This window comes from Mesocricetus auratus, unplaced genomic scaffold (genome assembly GCF_017639785.1).
Source record: "Mesocricetus auratus isolate SY011 unplaced genomic scaffold, BCM_Maur_2.0 Super-Scaffold_100003, whole genome shotgun sequence".
Taxonomy (NCBI): domain Eukaryota; kingdom Metazoa; phylum Chordata; class Mammalia; order Rodentia; family Cricetidae; genus Mesocricetus; species Mesocricetus auratus.
Window position 1 is genome coordinate 42,574,201 of NW_024429188.1, and position 15,875 is coordinate 42,590,075.

The 15,875-nt window shown below is 39.9% G+C and overlaps 1 protein-coding gene across 2 annotated transcripts in view; it reads left to right on the forward strand.

Annotated features, from left to right (window-relative positions):
* Zc3h12b (zinc finger CCCH-type containing 12B) overlaps nt 1-14,634 on the forward strand; it is a 190,196-nt gene extending 175,562 nt beyond the window's left edge. For both annotated transcript variants that reach the window (XM_040744216.1, XM_013121302.3), the window contains 4 exons: nt 4,642-4,781; nt 6,736-6,970; nt 7,542-7,648; nt 8,817-14,634. In XM_040744216.1, the coding sequence (XP_040600150.1) occupies nt 4,642-4,781; nt 6,736-6,970; nt 7,542-7,648; nt 8,817-10,237 (1,903 nt within the window). In that variant the 3' untranslated portion in view covers nt 10,238-14,634. The remainder of the gene's footprint in view (nt 1-4,641; nt 4,782-6,735; nt 6,971-7,541; nt 7,649-8,816) is intronic.
* The last annotated feature ends 1,241 nt before the right edge of the window (nt 14,635-15,875 follow it).

Here is a 15,875-nt window from a genome sequence, read left to right on the forward strand (position 1 = left end):
AATTCTCAAAGAATAAATAAATATTAATTTGAAAACGATCAGGAATACAACTCCTGATAGCTTCAAAGACAAAATATCTATAAATAAACCTAACCAGGAAGGTGAAAGACTTCTACAATTGTCATTTTCAAACAGTGAATAAATAAACTGAAGACACCACAAGAGCAAGAGCCCTCTCGTGCTCATAGATAGCAGATTTAATATCATGAAAGTTACAGTTATCAAAGGATTAAATGAAATCTCATTCTATTTCAATGGAAATCCATGAAGAAACAGAAAAACAAAACATAAAATTCCTAAGTAAGCACAAAAGACCTGGATATTCAAAACAACCCCGTGCCAGCTTTCATAATACTAAAAGCTGATATGCATGTTACCATAAGAAAAAAGTAGTTATCAGTACTCAGTTATGTACCCTGCAAGCTACAAAAAATGACAGGCCTAACAAGACACGTTCACCAGAGCAATAGTGGCACAAATGTTTTGAGAGTAATTAGCCATTTTCCACATGGATTTAAGGCCTACTCCACAAGTCAAAATCTATTCCTTGCACTGTTATTAGGATCTAGAACCTGAAACTACACAGGGGAGAAACTAGTATTATTATTTTCCTAAATGAACGTTAGGTGGTATTCAGGAATCCTGCTGAGGAGGAGGAGTAAGAAGTGTAAGAGTCAGAAGGGTCAAGGCCTCACAGAGACTGAACCAACAACCAGGAACTCTTCAGGAGACTGGTCTAAGCACTCTGTGTATGTTACAGTTGTGTAGCATGGTGCTCTTATGAAACTCCTAACAGGATGAACAAGGACTGTCCAACTCTTTTACTGGCTTCTGGGACTCTACTCCTCATACTGGGTCACCTTGCCTAGCCTTAATACATGGGGAGGTGCTTTGTCTTACTGCAATTTAATATGCCATGTGCTGTTGATACTCATGGGAGACCTGCCCTTTCCTGGATGGAGATGGAAGAGGCGGGGGTGGAGGTGAGAGGGGAAATGGGAGAGGGGGACGGGGAAGGGCGGATGCAGGGAAGAGGCTGTGACTGGGTTGTAAAATAAATACATGAATAGAAAGAGTCTTTAAGAGTACTGATGAACGATCAGACCTTGAAAAATAATAAAAATAAATGCAATACAGCACATACATAGGTTCACAGACAGAAATTAAATAGGATCATCTGAAGAAGAAGAAAGGGCTTTTGATGCATTTCAACATTTTTTTCCGTAAGAAAAAGCCCTGGAACTAGAAAATAACAGTGCATACCTCGACAGCATAAATTATATATACAACAAATCTGTAGTAAGCCTTATAATAAATTGGGAAAATACCAAGATGTTTTCCTTTAAAATTAGGAATAAGAGTGTACACTTTTTCCACACTTATTAAACCTTAACTAGAGAAATAATGCAAGAAAAGTGACAAATAGGAAAGTGTGTGTGTGTGTGTGTGTGTGTGTGTGTGTGTGTATGACTCTACTAGAGCATTCTTAGATCCAATAAATTATTTCAGAAAAGCAGGATACAACATCAACATAGAAAAGTCAGTAGCTTTTCTACTTAACCAATGATAAATATCCTGAAAAATAAATAGGTGAAATAATTCAATTTATAATAGCTCCTAAAGTACATAGGAAAAAGTACATATGAAAGCGATGGAGCTCTGTAGTCAAACATTCAAAAACAGAGAAGAATGGAAACATTGGATCAGAAAATCAGTGCTGTGAAGATGGCTATACTGAAAGTACTTTACAGGTGCATTGCTATCCCTATCAATATTCTAATGACATTCTTCAAAGAAATGGGATTGATCATCATTGTATCTTCACACATATGTGTCTCACTTTTTTCTGATTGTTCGTTGCCCTTAGCTGTACCTCCTCCCCTACTTCAACTGGTTCATTCATGTGTATATGTGGTGATGTATATATGCGGCTGTTCTTGCCTGTGTGGGTGTATGTGGAGGCTATAAGTTCCTGTGTGAATGTGTTCCTTATTTGCTTCTTCACCTAGGATGGCTCAATGATCCTGGAACTCACCATTTTGGCTAAACTGGCTGGCCCCTGAGATTCACATATCTCAAACCCTCAGCTGCTGGAGGGTTACAGATGAATACCACTCCAAGTGTTATTGATATATATATATAGAGAGAGAGAGGAGTGTGTTCCTTTTTCTCAGTGTTCTTTTTTCTCAATATTACTTTGGCTATCCAGATTCCTAGAGAGAGAGTAGGACAGGAGGGAACATATTTCAACATAATAAAGCTGTATGTGACAAACCAACAACCACCATTTCCTTAAATGGAGAAACATTTGAAGCAATCCCCTTGAAAGAGAGAATTAGAAGGACTGCCTAGTACCCCCATTCCTTTTCAACATGGTGCTTGAAGCATTAGCTAGAGCACCAAGACAAGAGGAGAAGTTAAAGGGATCCATTAGGGGAAAAAAGCAGTTAAATTATCCCCATTTGCAAATGATGTGATATCATACATATGAGACAAAAAACTTTCCATCGCCGGGTGGTGGTGACACATGCCTTTAGTTCCAGCACTTGGGAAGCAGAGGCAGGCAGATCTCTATGAGTTTGATACCAGCCTGGTCTACAAAGTGACTTCCAGGACAGCCTCCAAAGCCACAGATAAACCCTGTCTCGAATCCCCACCTCCCCCCCAAAAAAAAACCTTTCCATCAAGCTACTTCTAGAAATGGTAAACTATTTCAACCAAGTTCAGGGTACAAAATCAACCTACAAGAATCAGTATCCTTTTTATAGATCCAAGACAATCAATGCTGAGAAAGATAATGGAAACAATCCCATTCCCAGTAGCTCCCCAAAAGTACCTAGCAATATACTTAAGTAAGGAAACAATGAAAACTTTAAACCTCTGAAGGAGGAAGACAGTAGAAGATGGAAAGACTTCCCATGGTTGTGGATTGATAAAACTGACACTATGAAAATATATATGCTATATCTTCTTTATAAATTATCTCCCTTATTAATAGGTGATGCCCTTCTTTATATCTTCTGATAAGCTTGGGGTTGAAATCCACTTATCAGATTACAGAATAGTTATGTCAGCTTTGATTCAGTTTCCATTCATTTGATAGATGGTTTTCCCTGATTTCACTGTTATTAGTTTTTGCACTGTCATTACCAGTAAGGAAAGCAAAGTGAAGACAACAGCGATTCATGTTTAATATAGTCAGCAGCCTGCATCTCTTTATTGGTTAGTTGAAGCTATTTAACTTTCAAGTTCTTATTATGATAGATGTGTTAATACTAGAATTTTATGGCTCTCTTTCCCCGTTTCTTCCCTTTTGGTAAGATGTTGATTAGAAAAGTTATTAACACCATAATCATACAGATCGACTGCAGCATGGTGGGAGCTCTGAGAATTCAGGCGCACAAGGCCAAGTGAGAGTTTCTTCTTATAGGTCTCAAAGGGGTGACGGTTTCACAGTAGGAGCAAGCTTGCAGCCGGACTTTATTTATTCGTCGCAGGGTAGAGTGAATTACAGGTGTGGAATAGGTGACACAGAGGATGTGGGGGGATGGAAAGGAAGGGCATATCTTAGTTGAGGTGTACCCACTATGTAGGTATAAGATGTCTTCCAAATTTTGGTGTGTGGCGATCTTTTATTAATATATCTTTATTTTTTGACAATTTCATACATATTTGCAATGTAATCTGATCAAATCCACCCCTTTCACTCCCTCCCCTTAAACTCCTACCAGAACTATTCTACCATGTCTCCCTCCCAACTTCGCATATTCGGGGTTTTTTGTTTGTTTTGCTCTGTCTTCTTCTCACTAAGTCCAGATTTTGCTGGCAGTATGAGTGTAAGGTCAACCACTGTAACATGAGCAGCCTGTCTGGGGCCATATCTTAATATATATATTCTTAATGGCTGGGAGTATGACACAGAAGAAACTCCTATAGCATGACAGTGTATCGGGGTGTGTGTGTGTGTGTGTGTGTGTGTGTGTGTGTGCTTGTGTGTCTAAATTTCACATCAACTTATCTTCCACATAAGCTTTATCTTTTTTTCCAATATATTGTGAATACCTGACTCTTTGAGTAAAGGTGGCAATAGAAACAGACAGAGGGAAACTAAATCTAATCTTAGTTATCATGTCTGCTATAAGGTGAGGGTTGTTATTAACTACCTTTGGCATTGAGTCAACTTTATAAAAGTACAACAGTCAAATAAAAAGAACGTAGTTTTCTGTTTTAAAAAGTGTTCTTTGGAATAGAGGTATGACTTAATAGTAGCAAGCTTGTAGATGTCCCGAGTGTGATCCTCTGCACTTGAAACGTGTGTGTGTGTGTGTGTGTGTGTGTGTGTGTGTGTGTGTTTGACTTCATCAAGAAAGAAAATGTTGTCTAGGACGGACATTGGTACTCTGTAATCTCAGCACTTGGAAGGGTGAGACAGGAAGATCATCACAGTCTGGAGGCCAGCCTCTAGACAGTTAGTTTCATGCCGGCCTGTGATATATAGTGTAACCTGTCTCAAAAAACATACAGGAAAAATAACAAAAATATCTGTCATTAACTCAGTACTGAGAAAAGGGCTGGTGGGGTGTTTTTTTTTTGCTGTCTATTATTAATTCTTTTGTCTCTTGTTCTGTATTGTTTCCGAAGCCATGGGAATAAAGAAGAATTCTCCTGCAGAGGAATACAGCTTGCTGTGGATTGGTTTCTAGACAAAGGCCATAAAGATATCACTGTATTTGTGCCAGCATGGAGAAAGGAGCAATCCCGCCCTGATGCACCAATTACAGGTACTATTTCAAAATCAAAAAATCTTTTCCTCGAGGGTCAAAGATAAAGGATGGTTTGGAGAAAGGCAGATGGTTTCAATTTAGATGTTTGCTTTTCTAAGTCAAATATGCTTAAAATGTCTTTTAGTAAGTGTATTTTTTCTAAAGTGATCCACTATGAAACCGTCCTTGTTTTGTGGTGATAGTTAAATAAAGACTTCAATTTACAAAACCATAAAGCACATAACTGGAGAAATGAACATTATTTTTATGGAAATAGTGACGCACACCTGAAATCCCAATACTCAACAGGCTGTGGCAGAAGGGTGATGAGCTTGAAGCTGACCTGTGCCATATAGCGAGTGCCAGGGCAGCCTGTTGGATCTATCAGAGATTTCAGACAATATGGAATAAATGTGCTTACCAATATGACTGAATTTTGCAAGAAACTAAAAGTTATATGATATATAGGCGATCTTATTTTGTATCAAAGAAACAATTGTGGCATTTACAAATTAGGAGTAACAGAGGAAAAAACAACCAAAGACAGTAAAAACAAGTCTGTGTCTGAAGCAATGAAGGTTTGAAGCCTAGAGATGATCACACTTTGTAAATCTCCACAAAAATGTTTTCATTATGTTCCTTTCACATAAGAAGAAAATAGAGAATGACAATGAATACACAATAAGACACGTAATTGGATTATGTTTGTCTTTATATTAGTTTAATTCTAAAATGAACTTTTAAATATTTCTTTATGGAAGAAAGAGCTCATGAACATAAAGGTGCCTAAATTCCACAAGAATCATGATGTGAGCCCCATGCAGACAGCATAGTCACTACATTTCCAGTACATGTAGGGCATGCTCTGTATAGCACTGAAGAACATACAGATACCGGTGTGTTTACCATCTCTCTCCCAAAGTAACTACTCAGACAGTCCAGTGGGTGGATGGTTGAGTTCTGTGTAGAGCTGTCTACGTCTGTAGAGCAGCAAGCTCCAGAGTAGATCTCAGTATTGGTCAAGTCCAGTAAGCAAGTTTTGCTTCCTAAAACAACTGGCCCCAAAATGACCAGCAAGAAGGCTCACCAGGTAGAGGCACTTGCTGCCAAGTCTGACAACCTGAGTTTAATCCTTGGGAACAGAAGAGTGGAAAAAGTACTAACTCCCACAAGTTGCCCTTTGACCCCTTCACACATGTCATAGTACACACACACACACACACACACACACACACACACACACACACACACAGATTTTTTTAAGGAAGAAGAAAATCACTACTTAAATGTCATAGATTGTTGTCCCACCTTAGATTTGTCCTTCTGACAGGTAAAAGTAAAAAATGAACGTCTTCATGAGTGATGGCTTAATCTCCTGACAGACACAGCCTTTGCTATTTGTGAACCTAAACAGTCATGAAACTAGGCTAGGCTAGGGCATGGAGCAGTGGTAGAGCACTTGCCTACTGTGCTCTGGATTCTGGGTTTCAACCCCATTACCATGGGAAAGAAAAATCCTTTGCTTCAGACAAAGCGAAAGATAAACATCAAGCATGCTAAGGGTAGCTGAGTGTGTTGGTAATCATCTGTTATCGTTGCTCTTGGGATATTCATATAGAAGAATCTGAAGTCCCAGGCTAGCCTGGACTACATAGAAAATCTCTGTCTCAAACAAGCAAGAATAATGTTAGATCAAGTGTTAGTTCTTATTCTTGGTGATAGTTTTTTTTTTAATTAAATGTGTCTGAATCTAGGTGTGGTTTTTTTTTTCATTTTTCATTTACCACTAAAGTCTGAAAGAGGACTTATATAAGGTCACAATTCTATTTGATGTCACAGCAAAGAAGTAGCACACTTGTTCTCCAAGTACAAATAAATGAATTACTACTAACTTTTGTTTTGGTAATATTGGGATAATGTGGTAATTTTCCAAAGATGATGTCTACTGTGTGGCATAAACATATTTTGATAGATCAAGATATTCTACGTAAACTGGAGAAGGAAAAGATTCTCGTCTTCACACCATCCCGAAGGGTCCAAGGCAGAAGGGTGGTCTGCTATGATGACCGATTCATAGTCAAATTGGCTTTTGATTCTGATGGCATCATTGTGTCCAATGATAACTACCGAGACCTTCAAGTTGAAAAGCCAGAATGGAAGAAGTTTATAGAGGAGCGGTTGCTGATGTATTCTTTTGTGAATGATAAGTGAGTTTCTTTCTAGTAAGCTCTCAACAGTTAAATACAAATTACTAGTAGTAATGTATTACATTTCAATAAACATATACTGAACACTTATTGTATTCCATGGATTATGCTGGTTGCTAGAAAAATAAAAGCCTGATTAGGAAGCAGGACTCACCATCAAGGGGCTTAACATATATGAAAAGAAAGGTAGAAATAGGGGATAGAGAAAATAATGACAGGAACTTTATTCTGAACTTCACAGAATAAAGAGGGATGCTAAGTATGACATGTGAAAAGAACACTGAAAAAATACATCTCTAAAGGGATGAAAGTGGCTGGTGAACTGGGCTAAGCCAACGTTCATGGCAGTCTGACTGGTGCATACAGTCCATGAAAGAATGCTGCACAAGGAAATAATCCCTTTTGTGTGATTAAGTATAAACAAAGGGAAGAAATACTGTCTTGGGAGGTAGAGTGCACAATTAGAAGGCTATGACTACAGTGCAGGCAAGGCAGAAGGAGGACCTGAGCTCTTATAAAATGTGCTAATGACAGGAGGAAACACATTTATCTCTTGTTGGCTTGCTTTCAGATTTATGCCTCCAGATGATCCTTTAGGACGCCATGGTCCAAGCCTTGAGAATTTCTTAAGAAAGAGACCTGTTGTTCCCGAACATAAAAAGCAGCCATGTCCTTATGGTGAGTACTTCTGGACAGAATTAAGTTCTGCATGAAGTGAAACATACAGATTCTTTGAATACTTCTCCTTTGCAGATTTCTCTTTCAGGTGAGAAATCTAGGCTTGTCCAGTATTTGTGCATGGAAACCTGTGTCTTTATGTACTCTCAGTTACTTATGTAAAGAAACATCTTAGAAACGGCATGAGGAAACATTAAGTATAATTGAAGGGGAGATTAGTTGTCACTTGTTAACATACCAAGTTGTCACTTGTGAAAATGTTCTTTAGATGCCTAAGTTGCTAGGAGTAAGGACAAGCAGAAACTATATAGACTATAGACACAGAGAGGGCAATTTCAAAGGGTTGACTCTAAACAAGATCATGTTTCTCAGGCATGTGACTATACCTTCTGTCGATTAATTATACCATCTTTTTCTTCTAAATTGTACTGCGGTTGCCTCCAAATTTCATTTTCATTTGTATTTCTAAAATATGTTTTTTTTTAAGTTCTCTCATGCCCTTACCAAAATCCCCCTGATACAATGCTTGTGAGCCTAACAATGCAACATGGACTGTTTGGTTTGAGGCTATTTAGGGTGTTTGCGTTTGTTGAGTAATTACTTGTTGAGGGGTGTGTTTTTGTTTTTGTTGTCTGTGATTCATGTTTGAATCAGAGTATTTTCATGTGTGTTGTCTCATTTCATCTTTACCGAACCCTGTAATATAGACATGGTTATGAACATTGCTTACCAAAGGGGAAAATGAGCCTTAGAAGATAGTTACTGGTCCAGGTCCCACAGCCAGTAAAGTTCATAGCTGCATTTGAAACATAGTTCTCATTGGGCTCTTTGCACTGCATCATTCTGCTTTCGGTTCCCCTAGGCTGCCTCAACATACAGATTATGCCTAAGAAAAGTTGTCCGTCACCAGAAAACTAAGGCTAGTCAACTGTTCAGCTCTTAGCTCTTACACTGCAATTTCCTCCGAAGCTTTCCACTCTCCCTCTCCCCTCACAGTATGTGGTGACTCCTTGATGTTGTCTGTCGCTCATCTTTGTGAAGTTAATTTTCTCCTTAACCCTGAACTGTATAACCCTAACCTGTGTGACCAGAATGTTAGGACAATTTCTGGTACAGAGGGTTACACCACTATGAGAGAGAGTCTTACCCCAAGGCATTATTTTTTCAGGCAAAAAATGCACCTATGGCCACAAGTGCAAATACTATCATCCGGAGCGGGCCAACCAACCCCAGCGTTCGGTGGCTGATGAGCTCCGCATCAGTGCCAAACTGTCCACAGTGAAAATAATGAGCGAAGACACCCTGGCCAAGTGTGGCACAGGGATGTCTACTGCTAAAGGTGAGATAACCTCAGAGGTCAAACGTGTGGCCTCCAAGCGCCAATCAGATCCCAGCCTCCGGTCTGTGGCTGCGGAACCTGAAGAGTGGCTGCCCATTGCTCGTAAACCTGAGGCCAGTTCTGTTCCTTCACTTGTGACTGCTTTAAGTGTCCCTACCATCCCTCCCCCCAAAAGCCATGCAGTGGGTGCCCTCAACACCCGTTCAGCCAGCAGCCCAGTGCCAGGGTCCTCCCATTTCCCCCATCAAAAGGCCTCTTTGGAGCACATGGTCAGCATGCAATACCCCCCTATCCTGGTTACCAACAGCCATGGCACCCCTATTAACTATACTGAGCAATATCCAAAGTTTGAGACTATGGGGGACCATGACTACTATTCAGTGTTAAGTGACTTCTCCAAAGTGAGCATCAGCAGCATGCATAATCATGAGTACTATATGGCTGAAGCAAACCAGGGGGTATATGTTCGGAATCCCAGCCTATGTCCTGACAGTCACATGAGCCATACAAGGAATGACAACTACTCCTCTTACAACAACTTGTACTTGGCTGTAGCTGATGCCCATCCTGAAGGCACTTTGAAGCTGCATCGCTCAGCATCTCACAACCACCTTCAGCCGTTTTCCCATGGTTACCATGAAGCCTTAGCAAGAGTGCAAAGTTACGGTTCAGAAGATTCCAAGCAAGCACCCCACAAGCAGTCAGTCCCTCACTTAGCTGTGCATGCCCAGAACCCAGCAACCGGAGCACACTCTAGCTGTTCTGGAGACTACACCATGCCTCCCAATATCCATCCTGTGGGGCCCTCCCAGCCAGGCCGTGCTCTGGTGATGACTCGAATGGACAGTATTTCTGACTCCCGCCTCTATGACAGCAACCCCATGAGGCAAAGGCGGCCTCCTCTGTGCAGGGAACAGCATGCTAGCTGGGACCCATTGCCCCGTGCAGCTGACTCCTATGGATACCACTCCTATCCCTTAGGTAACGGTCTCATGCAACCATGTTACGAACCAGTCATGGTAAGGAGCATGCCTGAAAAAATGGAGCAGCTTTGGAGGAATCCTTGGGTTGGAATGTGCAATGATGCCAGGGAGCATGTGATACCCGAGCACCAGTATCAGACGTACAAGAACCTCTGCAACATCTTCCCTTCTAACGTTGTTCTTGCAGTGATGGAGAAGAATCCCCACACAGCAGATGCTCAGCAACTGGCAGCCTTGATTGTTGCCAAGCTTAGGTCCGCACGTTGACATAAGACTTATTCTTTTGCATAAATATGAATAGTAATAATACATGATATTATAATTCTAATAAGTAATAATCTGTGTTATACTTTTAAAATTACAGAGTGTTTCTATCATTTTAGTACATAACAACTCTGTGAGGGAGATTTTGGAAACATCTAATTTTATAGAGAAGGAAACAGAAGTTTGATGCGATTAGCTGACCTGCCAAGGTCACACTGCTAGTAAATGATCAAGTCAAGACACAAACTGAAGTCCTCTGGCCTAATGTTCCATGCCCTTTTCCACTGAAGTGTGGAGATAATGGAGGGCAAAACCCAGGCTTTGTGTAAATGCAAGAAACCCCAAGGGACTTTGTTATCATTGTTTTCTTTTTTACTTTTTTTTTGAGACAGGGTCTCTTCTCGTAGCACAGGCTTTCCTGGAACTTGCTATGTCGACCAGGCTGGCCTTAAACACACAGAGATCCATCTGCCTCTGCCTGCAGAGTGCTAGGATTGAAAGCGTGCGCCACCACATCCAGCTACCGGTGTTTTCTTAGTCACACGCTCCATATTATAAAGTATGGATCATCTGTCCAATTTAGAGAGCCAATACATGAGGATCAGATTGTATTCTGAATTAACCTTTTAAGGGTTTTATAATAGAGATATTTAAAACTAAAAGTAAACACAGCTTTTATTGCATGAGTATCTGATCATTCAATATCTTTAGCCAAGTGTAGGGTCACATTGAAGCTTCTAGAGATATAGTTGAACCCTCCTAGCAATTCTACTGCATGTATAGATTTATATATTTGGTTTGAGATGTGTTTGTATCTCTGGTATCAACTTTTCTATTGTGATAAGACAACAAGCTCTATACAGTCTATAGTTTACACCTGTATAGATCACAATACAACTTGATGATTTTGTCACATTTTATAGTTTCAATTAGATTCAAAATTGAAATCACATGCTAACATTTAAACCTTGCTTTCTTAAGCACCAGAGTAAAGCAGCTGTATTTCCTTTATATATTTTCCTTGACCACGTTTGTTAACCATTTTTGGCTTTCAGGTCTCTTCACCTTAGCAAATTAGGGGTCAGGCTAAAGCTTTCTATAGCAGAGGTACTCTTGAAGCGCATATTCGACATTTAGTATGTATACGATACACAAGTGCTAAGGAGCTGGACTAGGACCAAGGGACTGTCTACCAGAATCTGCTTCCCTTGTTCCAGGAGGGATGGCATTGAGTGATACCTACCAAGGGACTGTCTACCAGAATCTACTTCCCTTATCCCAGGAGGGATGGCATTAAGTGATACCTACCAAGTTGGAACTTCTGACCAATTCAACATTACAGGACAAAGTGTAGTGAGAGAGAGTGCATAGCCATGTATGACCACTCTCTCCTGTTTTTCACCATCTGAGCAATAAGATCAGTCATAGATAGAGCAGAATTCCTTTTGGAACTAAAACCAGGGTATTTATTTTCTAGGTGGCAAAAGAGCAGCTTCCCAAGGGGGAAGTGCTCTGCTATGCACTTCAAATCCTTACAGAGGGCACACTGGGGGTAGATAATTCTGAGCTGCATTATTAAGGAGGGTATGACTTTTGCATCAGGCAGCACCATTTGCACAATTTGAACCTTACTCTGCATAGAATCATTTGTAGCTACATGCCTCTACAAGAGGTTTTTATTGTTTTGTTTTAAGATGCACTAAACGAGCCCTCCTTTCTGAATCCATTGTATATTTCAACATTTTGAACGATGACCAGCTCGCCATTTCCGAGGCTGGAACTTACTAACTTCTACAGTCCTTTTTCATGAGAGTTGAGAAGGCCTGGCCTTGGCCTCTTGTTTCTTCATGAGAAGGTGAAATACTGCCTATAAATGTTTCTTACTGTGAAACACTCTGAATGTGAGACTGTAGTCAGGGTTGTTTCTGGTAGTTTGAATAATGGCTTACACGCTGCTTCCCAGCTTTCTCTCTGTGAAAGTTGATGAATAGTACATCTTCAACAATAGTCACTTAGCCACAACTTTACATTTACCTCCTCCAACCTGCTAACTCTTCCATTCCCCAGGGTACTGACAGTGTTACAATATGTTCTATCAGCCAGGGCCACACAAACTAACACTGTCACTGCAGTGCTTCCTATGTCACCCAAGCACCACTTCACACCTTGAACTTGTTGGCCCTTCTAAATCTGCCCCTTGACAAAATCAGGGTATTTGACAATCTCAGATTTTTCTGATGCCTTTGTACCAATCAGTTCTTATACCTGACAATGACGCTGCAGTGTCCATTAGTTTCCCAGTTTACAGGGAAACACAGGGTTCGACTTGTCACCTGCAATTCATCTGGAATACGTTTGTGTTCAAAATGCGAAAGAATTGGAAGCTCCTCCCAGTCGGGGCCTCCCAGTAGGGGGAATTTTTTGAGATAGCATGTGTATTTTTTACTTTCTAAGAAAGGATTGCCATTCTTCTCTCCTTGTAAAATGTGTATGAACCAAAGCAGCTAAGAGCAATGCCTCAAATAACCAGAAATGACCTTTTGTTGATACAAATTGTATCTCTTTTCTCCTGATTGTATAGAAACAAATATACAAAACTCATCTTAAACTATGTTTAGTACTTAATTTTCACCATATTTGTGGCACTGTGTGTCACTGGAAAGTAGCCCGGGGGTAACGAGGGAGCTTTTATTTCCAAAGGGCAGTAGTAGTTTATAGACAAATACAGTTTTCAAGGCCTCTTTATTGTTAGATGAACAACTATTGTGTGTATAATCTGCAACATTGTGATTCTCTTTAGCCTCTTAAATTTATTATGTCCTTACAAAGGGGATTTTTATAAAGTGTCAATAGTAATAAATTATATGTAAGAATCTTTAATGGACCTGTATAATTATGAATGCATAAATCCAATGTGGTTCTTACATTAGAGAAACATTTTTATATCAAGATCTGCACACTTCTTGACGTTTCCATTTTGTCTATAATTATAAAATAGCAATTAAAGAAGAGCATTGAGACCTCGTTAGCACCCTCCAAGGGGCTAAGTGTGTGTCCTTCTGGATACTTACCTCCAAGTACACAGCAGGGGTTAAGGCACAGTGTTCCGTGTGGTTTTTGAGAAGCAGCGAATTCTGTAAGAGGTGCTTTGTCATTTGAATTCCTTCACTGATTTTTCTGACCTCATAGCAAACCTCTGCCTGTTCAGGCCTTAGACTTTGTAGATTTTCTGATTTTTGTTTTCTTGTTGTGACCTTATTATTGTTGCTGTTTTCATTTCCACCTAAAGGAGAAATGTGACTCTGGAGGGGCATGGTCAATCCAGGGCACCCTTTCTATAAGACAGATCAAAGAAAAGTGAGCCTTTAAAGGTAACATGGAACTACTGAACTCAAATAAGGTACCAGGTGTGGAAGGGAAAATGGCGGATTACTTATCAAACTAGTCTGTAAAACTTTTCTTCTAAGTAATGACACATATAGCATGATTTCCCCCCTTATTATCTCAACTCCTTCTAGTTTACAAGAGAATACTTCTCTACAATCTTTTTTGAATAAATAACCCTTATAAAATAATTCAGTAATTCCTATCTATTCCTCTTTGTTCCAGTTCCCTTCTAACATGGAACAGTTCCGTCTGAAGAGGCTCTCAGTTAACATTCTGTCTGTGCTCTAAGCGTGCAGTTTTGTACAAATGGCCTTTTGGAGGGCCAACAATTTCAACAGTTTATTTTGCTCTGTAAACCAGGTTTGGATTTGCACAGGGAAAGTGATGCCAAGTTGTCCAAAGAGCCCCGTGTTCAGGTCTTCTCCTAACCCTTCTCTTCTTCCTCCTAGTTTGCTTCTCTTCGGCTATGAGACTGAGGAGTGCACAATCTTCGACTAACCAAAATGGCACTAGTGTTAGTTTTCATTGGAAACAAAACCAGTGTATCTCTAGACCTTGCTTGTCTAAAGTAGTCAATGCCTCTGCACATTTGATATCTACTGTATTATAGCTAGCTATACACATAGGCAGATTGACTATTTTTTAGTCCTGGTTTGTGTATCATTGAGCTATAGTAATTTGTTTTATCCATTTGTGGGATTAAACAGTATTGTTTAATGGTTGTAAACTTTTTATAAAACCACTTTGGGTTTCTTATTTGACCCAAACATAATGTAAGTCTCAATGACAAAATACAGAGCCAAGCTGAGGTGAGTGAAAATACAGCCCTTCTCCAGTTTTGTCTGCCCCTAGGATGCATGTGCAATGCTTTATACAATATTCTCACTAGCATGAATGTATTTACAACTTCTTCATGACGTTTTTATTTGTTTCACCTCTAATTGTGATGAAAATGCTGTATTGTTGACAATGAACTGTAAACCCATTTCTTGCATAAACCGTTTGTCTACTAATCACTAATGGCTCTTTCTTTAAGAACACCAGCAACAAAAGTCAATGCACACACACTCCAATTTGTTCCTGTAATATTAAACACATGTCCTTTCAACTTGCATTGTTAAATAAATTGGACACAGACCCCCCCATCCCTTCCTCCCAGAATGCACCCGAAATTTACCAAAATTGTCTATTTTTTTTTTGCTTGCTTCTTATGGTTCTATGGGTCAAACTCAGTCTTACAAACACTAGGTAAGGATTCTACCACTGAACTACATCCTCAGTCCTTAGTGTGATAAGAAAGAGCTTTGTTTGTTATATACCTCAGACTGGCCTTGAACTTTACACCACACACACAACTGATATATGACCACGACCTCTCAGTTCTTCTGATTTGCCTTTCAAGTACTGGAACTACAGGCGTGCTTGGGAAAATCATTTTCTTGTTCTTTCTTTTTTATGAGAAAGGTTTGTGTGTAGCCACTAGTCACATACATAAAACATGATACGCTTCAGAAAAACAATTCATTCAGTAAACATTTATTGAGGGCTTGTCATGTATCAGGCACTGTTTTATATTCATAGGAGCTGGCACCCTATGTGGATTTTCATTTTAAGTGGGTTACCAATGATTTTTTCCCTTTTACAGATAACATTTGTGTGTGTGTGCACACACGTTGTACATAGATGTGTACGGTACATGCACATGTGTGAGAGCTTACACCTGTGTGCGCTCATGTGGAGGCCAGGAAACCTCAAATGTTTTCCTTTATGGCTCCTCACTGCCTTGAGACAGGATATCTCAGGGCACTGGGATCACCATTTTGGCTGAGCTGGCTGCCTAGAAAGCTCTTGGAACACAGCTGTCATTTCCTTTGACACTAAGGTTACAGGCATGCTCAACCATGCCTTGTGTTTTATGTAGTTGCTGGAATTTGAACTCAGGTACTCAAGCATTCTTATCTACTAAGCCATCTCCCCAGATAGTGAAAAGCATTTTCTAATCTATCCTGTTACATATGATCTTTATAAGTTTCTGAGGTAAGTATCTGGCAGATTAAGGAAATGGCATGATTTGTTCAAGATTGGTCCATTAAGTAGTGTGGCATGAGCATGCCTGAAGCCTGTGTCATTAGGCAGCTTTTTCCTGTCTCTTGGTACATCTCAAACTCCATTTTGCATCAAAATAATCTAATCTACATCAAAACCATAGATTGTGGCCTAGTCTTCAACCTTTGATTCACATCAGGAGTGAGGT